This window comes from Haemaphysalis longicornis, unplaced genomic scaffold, assembly GCF_048455015.1.
Source record: "Haemaphysalis longicornis isolate Haplotype H1 unplaced genomic scaffold, Haemaphysalis longicornis Haplotype H1 scaffold_3, whole genome shotgun sequence".
NCBI lineage: Eukaryota > Metazoa > Arthropoda > Arachnida > Ixodida > Ixodidae > Haemaphysalis > Haemaphysalis longicornis.
The window spans coordinates 139,551,156-139,565,383 of NW_027526335.1; the positions used below are offsets into that span (position 1 = coordinate 139,551,156).

The following is a 14,228-nucleotide window of genomic DNA, read 5'->3' on the forward strand; positions in this document are numbered from 1 at the left end:
CACTCCGCGAAGTACACACGTGAATGGCAAAATGGCACGGCGCACAATGCGCCTGCTCTAGCCGATGCCTCCAACCACTCCAACGGCCCTAACTCCGTTTTCCGGCCAATATCGCCGAAGCGAGAGCCATCTTTCAATCCATTCGCAAGCAAAATAAAGATGAGAACCACAATTGCAGCAGCGCGCCCCACGGCTACGTTGTGGATATGCACCATGATATGTATACGCGTGATTAAGAAAGGCGCGATCGCTGGCGCGAGATTTTTCTTAGCGTGATTTGTACGGTTTACACCCCATGCAATCTTCTATCACGCGTAAAAGCAAATGCGGGTTTTCTCAACCAGCTTCACGCTCATATCGAAGAAACCCACGCGTATATATAGTCACCTGGGGCTCAAAACAAAGTTTACGGCGCAAAGAAGCGTGTTTCACGCTTACTATGCTTGGGTAAATTAAGAGTGTAGCCTTCAGCAAAGACATGATGTCCGCACTCAGAGACGAGTCGGGTAACATAACGCACAACTTGGACGAGACAATATGGGTAGCTGAACAACTCCACACAAGGCTGCATGCCAGCGACGTTAGACAAGGAAGAACTACTGGAAGTACAAGCTCAACTTCGATGTCACGCAAGTAACAAAATAGGAGGTAAAAAATTGCTCTCAAAAACATAAGGAAAAGAAGAGCTGCAGATGACCACTGTATAACCCCGGATCTATAGGGGATATTCAAAACGCTAGGTGGTCTGGCAACACTGTGCGCGCAGCCATTTTGAGAGCGGCGTCGGCGCCGTCGTTTGACCTTGCGGCCTGCTGTGTGTTAGCTGTAATACTTGCTCTACGGGTGTTTTTCGATGTTTTAACGGGCTGTGGATTCTAGCTATGGCAAGTTCTCGGTGGGTCCGTGATCTAAGCGTCCTTCCTACACTAAGCGATGCAACGGTAACGAACTTCTGCACCGAAAACGACGCATCCCTACGGCAGCAGCGGCGAGCGTACAACTTCACGGTGGAGGCGTACGCCGAGCCGTCTTCGGTAGCTACTTGTATGCCTGACGTAAGGTGAGTGCTATTTCTTGTGTGCTACTGTGGATTATGTCATAAGTAGTGTTAATTCGTTAGTTTCGCTGCTTGTCTACCGCTTGGCGATCGTTCCCATACCTGCGGATGTTCTGTTTACGAAGCTACCTGCAGTGCAACACGGTAGAAGCAAGCGCTCGAACTCCTGAGCGTAAAGTATAGATTTTCGTGCTCGTACGAAAACTGCAAAAGCTTTACACCACACATTTTCATGGTTCGCGCACCCGCCCGAGGACATTCCAGCATACAGCATACCGTAGTGTTTAGTGTTTTCGTAAACATATTCTAGCGCTTAGACCGAGGTCGTCGACGGCGTCAACAGAGGTTTGTAGGGTTACATAAGGGTTTTTGGACGCATAAGATGTTATTTTTGAAGATGCGAAGTGCTTTTTATACGTAACTCGTACATTTGGCGAACTTCAATGCATCTGCCGTGCATCTATCGGCTCTGTAATGACATCAAACGGCAGACATAAAGGGGGGTGTTGCTTAACAAAGTGCGCTGGTTTGAGGGCATAAAAGAGAGGAAAATGAAGTTTTAGCATAAAAGCAGTAAGCGGCGGGCGTGTGTGTGCGCGCGCGTGCGTGCTTGTAGCGGGGGTTTTACATTGCCAGCAAGTACGTTTCCCAGCAAGTGTCAGTGTAGAACAAATGGATGGTTTATGTATTTTTTGTCAGCACAAGGCACATTGTGTACAAACTTCACCCGTTTATGTAAAAGAAACATTGAACTGGACATTGAACTGAGGGTTCTTCTAAGGTATGTAGTAAACTTAAAGCTTCCTTGTTGCTTTTTTTTTTAGCTGTGGTCTTGTCCACGCTCGAGGCACATGCTTCAGGAGCCAAAAGAAGGCAGGTGCGCCCTACCAAGTTCAAGACGCCCTGGACAGAAGCTCGGGTGTCGTCAAGGCCACAACGTGCCAGTGTCCAGCTGGTAGTGGGGGTGCATGCAGCCACGTGCTTGCGCTTTTGCGTTTGCTGGTCCTCCTCCAACAACATGGTTACAAAGAGCCACCACCAGTGCTTTCTTGCACGGAGTTGCCCCAGCGGTGGAGGCGCCCCCGACACGAAGGAATCAAGCCCACAAGTGTCCAGTCTGTGGATTGGCGGAGGGTGCATGAGGGTGGACGTGAAGTCCCGAAGTCAGTGAATCTGTGTGGTGCCCAAAGCAAGGATGACGAGCGAGTGCTTCAATCTTGCAAGAACTTTGGCGAGAGGTTAATGGCTCTGGGGAAGACATCTTTTGCAGCTGTCCTGTTGAGCGATCCTGGAGCCATGGTGTCAACAAAATTCGGTCTTGCACCGTCTGGCTCGCCTGCAACCTATCACCAGGGCCACCAACCATCCGGCTTCACCACCTGGCTTGGGAACTTGAGCCCTGGAAAGAGCCTGTCACTCCCTCTGCCAAGACTGGACTTCTTCGAGGACAGTGTGCAGCACGAATTTCAAGGAGACTTCTCAAGCCGGGAGAAAGCCATTCTTGATGTGAGTACCTAAAACAGATTTTTCTAACAAAACATGGAAGTTGGTCAGTTGAAGGTGGAATTTTTTTAACAACTTAATTTCATGGCACCTATCCGGGGTGTTAGGTCACCATACTTAAAAGCGTTTAAACGTCAGCATACTATAAAGCTCCCAATATTGTAGTTAACTTTGATGTAGGCACTGCAGTGCGCCTTCATTTTTCCGTCGTAGAACTTCATCCGTGGGACTTTTTCCCCCAGCGAGTTTTCTGGCTGCACATGAACTTTAACTTCCTTTAATTTTTAAAAACTGAAATACAGCATTCTTTAGCATGGTTGACTAGCAGGCTTAATTTTTTTCAGGACATATCCGTATCCATCCAGGAGGCACGTGACGTGGAAAAGAATACACAACAGCAGAGCCAAAGCGAGACATGGGTTCGTGCTCGCAGACACCGTCTTACTGCGTCGGCCTTTGGCAAGGTGCTGATGAGGCAAAGCTGGACCCAAAAAGGCCTGCACCACTTGCTTGACCCCAAGGACCTGTCGCGGGTGCGGCCCATACAGTATGGTAGGAGGAATGAAGCTGCTGCAACCCATCGCTACACAAACGTTCTCCGGAAGCTGGGCCACGACGTCACTGTGGAGCACTGTGGACTTTTCGTCGACCCTGCCTCTCCGTGGTTGGGGGCAACACCCGACAGGCTTGTTTTCGACCCTGAAGAAGGCACGTTTGGGGTGCTGGAGGTGAAGTGTCCGTATTCGTTGACGGGTTCTGACCCAAAAACCGTGCCTGACAACGAGAACTTCTATATGCAGTTCACTAATGGCAGTGAACCCCGTCTGCTGCGCGACCATGAGTACTACCAGCAGGTAGTAGGCCAGATGGCATTAACGGGTTGTCAGTGGGGAGACTTTGCTGTTTTCTCTGAGAAGTGGATTGCGATTGAAAGAATACGCTTTGAAAACTCTGAGTGGGAGGCAATGAAGGCTCGGCTTGATTTTTTTTTTCAACGATATGCGGCGTTACTTCTGTGAAACGTAGGAGCACCTTGGAAGTGTGCTGTCTTTTTTTTTAACATGAATGGAGCTGCTAAAGTTTAATGTTGCTAGTGAATAACTGTCTGAATCTTTGCATTTGCCTCTTTAAGGAAAACATGTTCAGGAATGATTGCATTAAACAAGCCCTATAAATATCTGGTACGTATTTGTGTGCTCCAATAAAACGTGTACTGTTTTTGTTACTGCCACAGGCAAAACTTCAGACTCCAACTTGTGTGCATACCTGCGAGCCAGCATGTCAGCGTCTATTCTGCCAGAAACAAAACTGTTACCCCTTTAACTCATGCGAATATACCAACCAACCTGTCAGCATTACCATCAAGTAGAATGACTGATCAAAGAAAGGTGTTCAGTTGCATTCTTTTATGACAAACATTTTATTCACACAATATATTTACACAAGAGTAACATGTCTGGACTAAATTCAGCCCTGTGTACCAGTCACATCTGCGATCCGTCAACAACTGACTGGACATCTGGGCTTGAAATCAGGTCCAAATGCAGATTTGTTAGTACAGTGAAAGCTCATTAATTGATTGCAAGGGAACACCATTTCAGTTCGAATTAATGAAAACCGTAAATAAGGAACAATAATGACAGTGGGGAAGCAGTAGGGCATGTCAACACTTTGACGCTTGAAAAAGCCTGTGATTGCCGCTTGACTTTTGTCCCTGACAGTTGGCACTTTTTACTCTACCAAATGTAGCCAAAACCTTATCTCTGCCTTCTCGAAATCCACAGAAGAGATGGGCGGCATTCCATACGGCCATGACTTCATAGCGGACGGCCGCACTATGCTTTGTTTTTTCTCCTCCTTGCTGTTGTTGGCAGCGACAGGTTCAAATCAAAATCAAATCAGTTTATTTCCAACAACAGTGTTGGGGGTCCCTTAGGGGAAAAGCGGCTAGCTACCGCTTGAAGGTGCCTGAGGGCCGCATACATGACAGCACCACGTGAAAAAGGATAATATAAATACATGGACGCTTGGAAGATTTGAAAATGCCCCATGAAGCAAACATATTCCTTCAGAAACTTGTAAAAAAAAGTAAAAATAAAAATATCAGTACATGGTGACCTTTATCTGATGCACAAAAACACAAACACTACACGACGTGCCCATACCACTGCACGCTATTCTGATGATTACAAAAGAAGAAGAAAAAAAAGAACAGATGAGCAATAAATATCAACAGTCGCTACACTATGTTTATACAAGGAATATAAAGTTACATTTTAAATAGATTGCTGGTTCACAGATTATGCACACACAAGGAAATGCAGGCATAACGAAATAAACACGTGCACAAAGCCAGTGCTTCTGACCTGACATATGATGCCCTCATCTGTCAGTGGACAACACACCACAGCATCCTCACGTAGTTCCCAATGAATGCGTCTTCCAAAACTTCCATGATGTGGGATATAGATTGATTTTAGCATATCTTGTATTCTATGGAGCAGTGTGTGCAAGCACTGGGTGCGTTTCTCTGGCCATGTGCGAAGCGCCGGCACATAGTTTGAGTTATCCGTGGCAGCAGCGCCTACTGGGGTTTGAATTAACGGGCTTCTTTATACATAGACTTCTATGGAGCCTTGTTAGGACCAAATCGTACAATTTGAAATAACCATAAATTTGGATTATTGAAGTTCGAAGTAACGAGCTTTCACTGTACATGTCTTATGATTATTCAGCTCTCTAAACTACCCACACCTGTTTTCATGCTAACATTGGACTAGACCACACCGGGGTTCGCAATCAGGTCTGACTGAAGGTTAGTTAGCACGGCGACTACAGTCCATATTTGAGTCACCACAGGTGCCAGTGTGAGGGGAACTGGGCGATCGAATATGTGAAACGCTTTGATTCGCTGTATCCTCCTCTCCACGTGAATTCTCAGGGATGCAATTTCCTGTGTCTCTCTCACTTCTTGTTCAGACAGCTTCCCGTTTTGCAGGAAAGGAGGAATGTTCAGGCTGACACCTTTCTCTTCAAGAAGGTCGGCAGTTTTGAACCCCTTGTCTGCCATCACAACATCACCTTCGTCAAAGCTAAGGTCCAAGAACCCACTCTGAATTACACATTCACGGTCCGACATGCAGCCTGTGTATAACTCGGAAACGAATGAGAGTTGACCACTCGGCATTATTCCAATGAGTCCCTTGAAGGTGTTTGCAGACTTGTACTGGGAGTACGTGCTTGACTGTAATGCAAGGGAGCTGGGGACTGCGCACCTGATCTCTGTGGCATCCAAAATCACCCTGGTTTTCTTGCACTTTTCAGTGAACGAAGCAGGCATTGTATCATTCACAGCTTCCCTGGATGGCCAGATATGCATCTTTATCACCTTAGCATAAATAAGGTTGACCCATTCACAGCAAATTCTCGACACAGTGGGCTGCGAAATGGCAAATCTATCCGCCAGGTCTTGCTCAAACAGGCCAAGCCGCAACCTCACTAACACGAGAAACAGTTCATTTTCTCGGTCCAGCTTCCGTTTCCTTCCCTGGCTGTTGCTTCCTGGATCTGCTAGTTCTGCCACCGCAACAAAGGTGTCATAGTCGGGGAGTCCAGTGTAGAACATCATTTGTTCACTGGAGCCTTTGAAACGGTCAATGCAAAAAGGTGCATTCTTCAACTTTTCTTCTTCCAGTTGCTGCTGAATCACAAGGAGGTCTCCCTCCGCTTTGTAGGAAGCAGCCTTTGCTTGCAACAACTCTTCCGTCAAACCATCACACTGTTTCTGTAGCTTTGAGAGATCTCCGGCTTGCTTCTTTTCTTGAAGAGCTTCTCGGCTTTGCGCTTCTTCAAGTTTCCTTTTCAGGCCACTGCACTGCTCTTTTAACAGTTCGATTTGCTCAGCCTGCTTCTGCACAACAACCTTTAGTGTTTCCACCTCATCACTGTCTTGCATATCGATGGCTGTATCCACCTCTTCCACCTGATCTTTCCCTCCAGACTCCTCAGTTGCATCCCTGTCAGGCGAGGGCAAGTTTAGTGTAGCAAAGGATTGGACATTTTTCTGCTGGGGCAAGGGGGTACGCACCTTCGGTGCCTTCCTTTCTTTTTTGGGCTTGGAAAACACAAACACTGAAGGCACTGCTGTTTCACGAAGAATCCTCCTTCCGCTTGCCACTCCAGGGATGAAGTCTGTTGGCTTGAAGTGGGAACTGCAGACCTTTGTGTTGCTCTTTATCGTGAACAATGGGCCCTCGTCCCGCTTGATGGCAATTATCCAGCTTTTTCGAAGTGAAGAGGCTTGTGGAAAACGGTGGTACGAGACCTGGAGTGTAAAGCAGACACAAATTAATATTGTTTACAAAGCTCTGACATTGCAACTCTCTTAACCCGCATAGGAACACAGGGCTAAATAAACCAAAATCATCGTGTGTCGGAACTTTCTCGAATGCTGGCGAATGAGCTGCTCTAGAAGATAGCATTGTCAACACCAAAGCAGTATGCTTCATTGCCACTGTCTTTTTTATAACAGTCTACACTGCCGTGTCTAACAATTTTTTTTTTCGTTGAGAGCCCGGCAACTGGCTAGTATTTGGAAATGCGTCTTTTGCCCTTTTTTTTTCATAACGCCGGATGTGCGTAACAACACCCGTTATAAGTTTGCGAAAAACCTAAAAACGCAAAACGAATGAACAAACCTGCTCCGTCGACACCACTAGTTTTGCCCGGCACGAGCTCAGATGAAAAGAGATGCTGTGTTTAAATGTAGGTAGGGCGCACCCATCGATGTAATCCGGCAATCCTACCTTGACCTACTCGGAAGGACTACAATGATAAATAAAATGTAGACTTAAAAAATGCCTGGGGAACGGAACGTACGCTCTCGCATAACGAATGCCAAAGGATGGGCGTGTGTGCGAAATGTGCGTTTCGTGCTTGCCGAGGCATTGCACCGCACGCACGAAGCGCACATTTCGTTACGCTACGAAAGAGCACAGTTGGCATGCCCAAATATTTACACACCTGCCCGCGAACCTGAAGAACCAGAACAACGCCATTTCCTTACGCCGCGACAGAGGAAATTTCAATGCTCCGGGCTATAATTTAGCCGTCCCTGCCCGTGAGCTAGCTATCATTCGCCGCACTCATGTGCTGTTAGGAATGCATGCGTAGCAATACATACTCGTAACTTGTATTACTGTTGAGTTACTACGTGTTTAGTTTTCACGCCGCAACATTGACGCCAGCGGAAGCCGTTCGGATCAGCCTGCGCGCGATCCCCTATGCTGTATTTTGGTTCCTTCATTCGCTCTTGTTTTCATTAAGTTAAACAAGATTGGTAATAAAAATAAGGGCTTACCTTGTCTCCTGTGCCGTTTCTGGTACCTCGCTGAGTGCACAGAGGCACGCAGCAGTGCGAAGGCATCGAGCGATTGAGCTCGCTTCCGTACGAAGGTGTACGGCATGAAGAACTCCGCGTCGAGCGGCGCCGCTCTCAAAATGGCGGCGCATAGTTTGCATTTCGTTCGATAGATGGCGCCTCTTTTTGAATATCCCCTATTGAAGGAGGGAGGAGATATTTTACTCTAAAAGCGTAACGTACTTCTTTGTAAATGCTTGAAAACTCAGAAAGTCCAAAAAACCTGAAAAACCGCATGCAATATTCTGTTTTATATAAGAACGGCGATCCCAAGGGCCTCAAGAATTGCAGATCCATCAGCCCACTCGTGGTTGTCTGCAGACTTTTTACCACAGTTAGAGTGAGCCGCATTGGTAACAGCTTGAATTTTCAACAACAAAGGAAGCTGGCTGGGTTGAGGCAAGGGTATTCCACCATGGGTCATACCCATGTTATCAATTAGGTGGTAGAAAACTATGCATAATACACTAAACCTCTTTACATGGCAAATATCGACTATGCGAAAGCGTTTGACTCCCTATTCATCGCAGCTGTGCGGGCAGCACTAAAATACCAGGGAACAGAGTAGACCTACAGAAGACTTCTAGAGGACACACACAAAGAATTAACCTGCAGGATACCTCTCCACAATCAAAACGATAAATTCCCGATCCGAAAAGGAGTAGGAAAGGGAAATACCCCCCCCCCTGCCAAAACTATTCACAGAATGTCTGGAGGGGGAATTTAGAAAGCTTGCCATGGAACACTTGGGCTTAGGGATAAACGGGGAATACTTGAGCCATCTGAGGTTTGCAGACGACATGCGAGACTAAATGACATCTGTATACAGTGTTAGAGGAACTGCAATAACAAGCATGGCCGTATGGATAAAAATAAATATAATTAAATCTACAGTAAGAAAAAAAAACGCATGTCCAAAACCTTCGCTTCAGCTGAAGAAACAAGACGTTGGAAGAAGTAAAATGAATACAACTTCGGACAAATGGTTAATGCTGACACCAACCATGAGAGAGAAATCCGGTACACAATTGTTTCGGGTTGGAGAGCTCTCGCGAAGGGCTACGAAATAATAAAATTCAAGCTACCCCTGTCAGTCAAAAAAAAATCTACAACCAATGCAGTCTGCCGGTTATGACATCAGGAGCTGAAATTTGGTGGCTTACTGAGCAGGCAGAAAGCAAAATTAGGTTGGCTGAATCGTTAATGGAACGGGTAATGTCCGGATTAACACTCAGAATTAGGAAACGAGCTTCCTGGATCACAGAACTAGAGTAGGATATATGATAGTTCAAACACGGTGATGATAAGGACATATTTTTCAGCAAACATGTTCGAGCAGTAAAATTCTAGCGATTGAAATCGTGTGTTTGAAGAGCAAATTTTTGCTAAGTTCGCAAATTCTTGGCTGTTGAGTTGAGTTACTCCGCAAGTACTGTTATAAGCAATATGAAAGGGAACGCCGGAACGCGTGAAAACCGCCTCGAAACAGACTCGGAGCGATACGCGGATGGCGCAGTGAAAAACAAAGGGGGAAAGAAGGGCGCTCTTCCACTAACTGTTGGCACTTCCGCCACGCTGCAATTTCTACAAATTAGCAGCTTGCGCCATTTCCATGATAATATGGTATCGTCCGTCAGCCGATAAGACGCATGGTGGGAATGGGAACAGTTATTAGAACAGCGTTCCCCTTTCCATCTTGTTTCACACGGAGGCCGCTGCATATCACTCATGGCATGGTCTGAGGGTGTTTTCTAGGCGTTGCTGTGTTCCCTTTCACATTGCTCATACTAGTACATACTTCGGTGAAATGCCATACCTCCCGAACATCACGCTTAACTTGATACGACTGTGGCAATGATTGGTGTCGGAGTAAATCTCCATCCGGGAGATTGGAAATCATGGCGTATGCGTAAAACTACGATCTGCCGGCATAATCAAACATGTCTACACTGACTCTGTACCATGCGTGCTAAGGAACAGTAGGTATAATTTATGCGAACTGCGCATTGTTTGGCGAGACCATCAATGTCTGCGTTCATACTTGAACAAAATATGGCAAGTCGCGTTCGTCATTTGCATATGTTCAGCCTCAGGTGCCCATCATGTCTTCTGCGCGGTATCTCCAGTAGCATGGATATTGGCCCTGTTGCGGTCCAGGAATATGGCCGAGGGCCAGGATCTAACTTCTGAAATAATGTCTAGACAATTGCGTGGTGAGTCACGAGAGAGAATGTTTAAAGCAGAATTCTACAGAAATTCAGAGTAATATCTACTAATGCGTACCATCCGTATGCCGCTTGTCATGAATTCTTTACAGCTAAATATTGTAGTTTTGGTATATTCTGTTCGACCAATCATATCTATTTCAGCTATTATAACGATTGGCGGGTAACCTTCAGCGAACTCTGCTTTTTGTGGAAAAAGGGCGTTGGACAGTTCGCCACTTCTCGTATTTTTTTCTTATTTTTTGGTTTTTCGACATTCTCTTCGCTCAACTATTATCTCCATGCATGCTATTAAAACGATTACTGCTGGGATTACGCTAGATCTGCATTTCTCTGAAACTGCAGGGCGTTACACGGTCCTGGCTCGGTGGTACTCGGCAAAGAATGCCACCCAACAAAACAACGGATTGCAGTATTCACAGTGCAAGGGCCTCTGCCTGGGTAAAAGCCTCGGCGAGGGCAGTGGCCCCCTTACGTCGCATGGCCCAGTGGTACAAAAAACGCCGATGGTGCTCCTTTTCCCTCGCTCGTATCGGCATGATCAACACCAGGGAAACATGCCACTTAACTCCTTTATTCAGCGTGGTATAATTGTCTTAGCCCTGCGTTTTCGTAATGTGCACACCATTATACTTTACCCAGAACCTGTGTATTTTCGTATCCTTCCTTCAATCATGTACAGCCTTTTTCTTGTTGGTTTCTACTTTCTTGTTTAATATGTTACTGTGCGCGATCAACACCGTGTTAAAGCTTAATTTTATGTTATGCCCTCGGGCCTTTAAGGGTCAATTAATGGAATGAAATGAAATGGGCAGAGGGCAAACAGACCAAATATTTTCAGAGCACTCGAGGTAATTACATCAGACATTGGATCAATTGGGGAGAATTTTGATTATTCTGCTGACGTGCTAAAATAAGTCATTCACTGTTCCGAGCCTACGCATCTCTACGTAGAAGTGTTACAAATGGCGCAGTTCAAAATTTCGAGGAGTGCATTCTTCTTATATGCGATAACTTTAATAATACCAATTTCAGCAGCAGCAATATCAACGTGCGTAATAAGTCAAATTATATTGAGCAGATCCTACCTTCCCGATAGCCTCTACGGGGCAACCTTCTCAGCCTTACTATTCCACACTCATCTGATATCCCCAGGAGCCCGACAAAAGGAGTGTCTCAGAGGTGCCAGATGTGCGTTTTCGAATATTTCTTCTGCACAGCCGAACATGTCACCCATACCTCAATAAATTACCCTAGTGGTGCGACAGTACTGTTTTGCTCGAATGTGTAATTTTGGCCACAAGGCGACCTTTCCTTCTTTTATTGGAGGTATTAAATGCTCACGCTACGATGGGCACGGTATTCAACCAAGTATGCAAGAAGACAAGGAAATTTATATTTTTCCCGAAACCTACACGTATTCTGAAAGCTACAAGCATTTACAGCTTATAATAGGTTTCCGCATGACATTAGGCGTTATGAATTTGGAGACTTCTCTTCGATCGAAAAAGGCTCGTTGCACTCTCGTTACTCACGCCGAATCCAAAGCAGTTATAAATAACCCAGTGTTCTTTCAATAAACCCTCAGAAATTTTATACATCCGCCTAAAATAGCTCGAATAACACAGAGAACACAACTTGTGCTAAAACGACCGGTACGGGCCTCGCCGAAACCCAATAAAAATTTGCATTGCATACCCCAAAATTAAAAGTACAATGGCGCTCCGAAGATTAGCGCGCGTCCAAGTAGAACTCTCGCAAAGCGTGCGAAGCGGGTGCGCAGATTCCCACTGCGAATGGTCTTTCTCGCAAAGTATGATGGGACAAAATTACATCTTCATTGCTCATTAGGACGCAATCTTGGCAGCTACAGTGCAGTTTGATGGCTTTGTCAGCTGCTGCAATAACTCTATGCCCCTAGCTACCTCCTCTAATTTGCGTCGTGTTATAAAGTGGCTCTTAGCTCGTTACCTACAGTGCGGAGAATTGCATTAGCCAGGCGGCCTCGCAAGTTCAACACTTCAGTTGATAGCCATGCAAGCCCACTGCCTAACCACCGTAGCGCGTGCTTCAGTGCTACCGCAATTTCGTGCTCCCGACATCGCACGCAACCAGGAGTGCTCAGTTAAGTTGGGAAGGAGAGGAAACAGGCTAATTTGCGTGCGTCCTCATGATCTGAATGGTCATGGCCTTGAAAGTGCAGGGAAAAGAAGATTGTTTGCACAAGTTGGATGTAATTTCATCATACCATAATTATTAGGGTGAAATACTTAAATGTGTCATCAAACACTAAAGCTGACTATTGTCGGCCGCAAACACATAGGATGCAAAAGGTTCAATGCTGTAAAACACAAAAAATGCTTAAATCGTATTTGGGCGCGTGTGAAGTGTGCACACCGGCCGCCTGAGTCGAAGCCAAGTGAACCAACCTGTGCACTCACTCGGCACCCTACCAATTTGGAGCGAACAAAAATTCGACATGGTCCCGTGTCGCGGTGTACCCATCAGGTGACCGTGTCGACTTTTTAGTACAGCTAGTGCACACGCAAGGGAGCACCGACTGTGGCGAAGATATTGCGTGAATTGCGACCTGTGCGCCCGTCAGGGTCACTCGCGTCAAAAGGCGAAGAAATGAAAGCGAACAGAGAGACGCCAACACAATTGAGCAGAAAATCAGTCATTAAAAGGACGAAAGCAAATTCGAACACCCGAGGATTTTTCCGCAGTACCGCTACGCACACCTATAGCCCTAAGCGCCGCACTAAAGGGTTACGGTTGCACACTTTATTGCCTTGGTTGTCTGTGAAAACACGCAAACAACAGGTCCTGCCAGCATTTAAAAAAAAGCATTAGATGCGTCATCTATACGAAAATCTACGGCGGAAAGATGAATAGTTTGAGTCAAATGGATGGGTGTGGATCGCATTTGTCCTGTAGTTGCTGGTTTTTTCGGGATCACCTCAGAACCGTTTCATCTAACGCGGAATATAATTTCACCGCAAAGCTTTCTCTGCGCGAAATTTGAAGTGCAAATATACTTTGTCTAACTACGACGATGAGGGAGACGCTAAGGTACCTTGCATGTGGAAATAAAATAGCTAAGTGGCACAGTCATAATCATTATCACCATCATCATCTGCCCCCCTCCCCGCTCGTATAAATTTGATCTTACTGCAGTACGTTATGGGTACGACACCGCCATCAGTGAGACCAAAGGAGCTTCGCTTTAAATGGTTTGAGAGTGGGTCAAGAAAATAAAAGAATTTCCGTGATATAGTTTTTTGCATGGCGCATTATGGCGGGAATATTGTCCAGTACACTAAACATTATGCACGCCTCGGTCTAATGAAGACTTCTGCTGAACGCGAAGTTTTCTGGCAATGGATTGTTTGATTGAACAATCATACGATGTGACTATGTGCTCCTCTGGAAGTAGGTAGCACTTTTCTAGAATACCTTCAGCAACTCTAGGGTGTGCATTCGTAGGCCCATCTTTTTGGTTTTGGGGTGGACGGCGCAAATTGGTACCTGCTGCTTGGCGTTCGCTTCGACCATGTCGAAATGGCATGGTAAATTGCAATGGAAGCCCAGCGTATTAGCACTAATAAACTGGGTAGTCACGCCCACGAAGTCCTTAGGCGTCCCGCTTGACAATTATCGAGATAGTGACCCGTACTGCGAAGACAAGCAATCGAGATTCGGGAGAAGGCCGGAAAGAGTGGGGAGGGGGGCGGAGCGGAGCAGGGGCAGCAACTATCCATTTTGCACGTGCTGCTGTTTGTAATTATTTCTTCGTATCGGAATTGTGGTACGTGATGCAGGTATTACACTGCGGGCGTGCAAACGAACAAAGATTGCACCGTGTGTTTGCCGTGTTTTTGTGGGGTTCCACATGGGAGCGAGCGAGTCGGACAAACCTGTTTCGTCGTGTCCACTCCGTTGGACCTTCTTTGGTGCACTTATTCTTGTGCCAAGTAGTACACCGGTTTCTTTTTCTGCGAGATCTACGTAACCCTTTTTAGAG

General features: G+C 46.1%; 1 protein-coding gene across 1 annotated transcript; it reads right to left on the minus strand.

Annotated features, from left to right (window-relative positions):
* Positions 1–5,336: 5,336 nt before the first annotated feature.
* On the minus strand, positions 5,337–6,880 carry LOC144175451 (uncharacterized). Its single transcript, XM_077704543.1, has one exon. It carries the CDS (start codon positions 6,513–6,515, stop codon positions 5,337–5,339), a length of 1,179 nt encoding a protein of 392 aa, XP_077560669.1. The 5' UTR covers positions 6,516–6,880.
* Between the last annotated feature and the right edge of the window lie 7,348 nt (positions 6,881–14,228).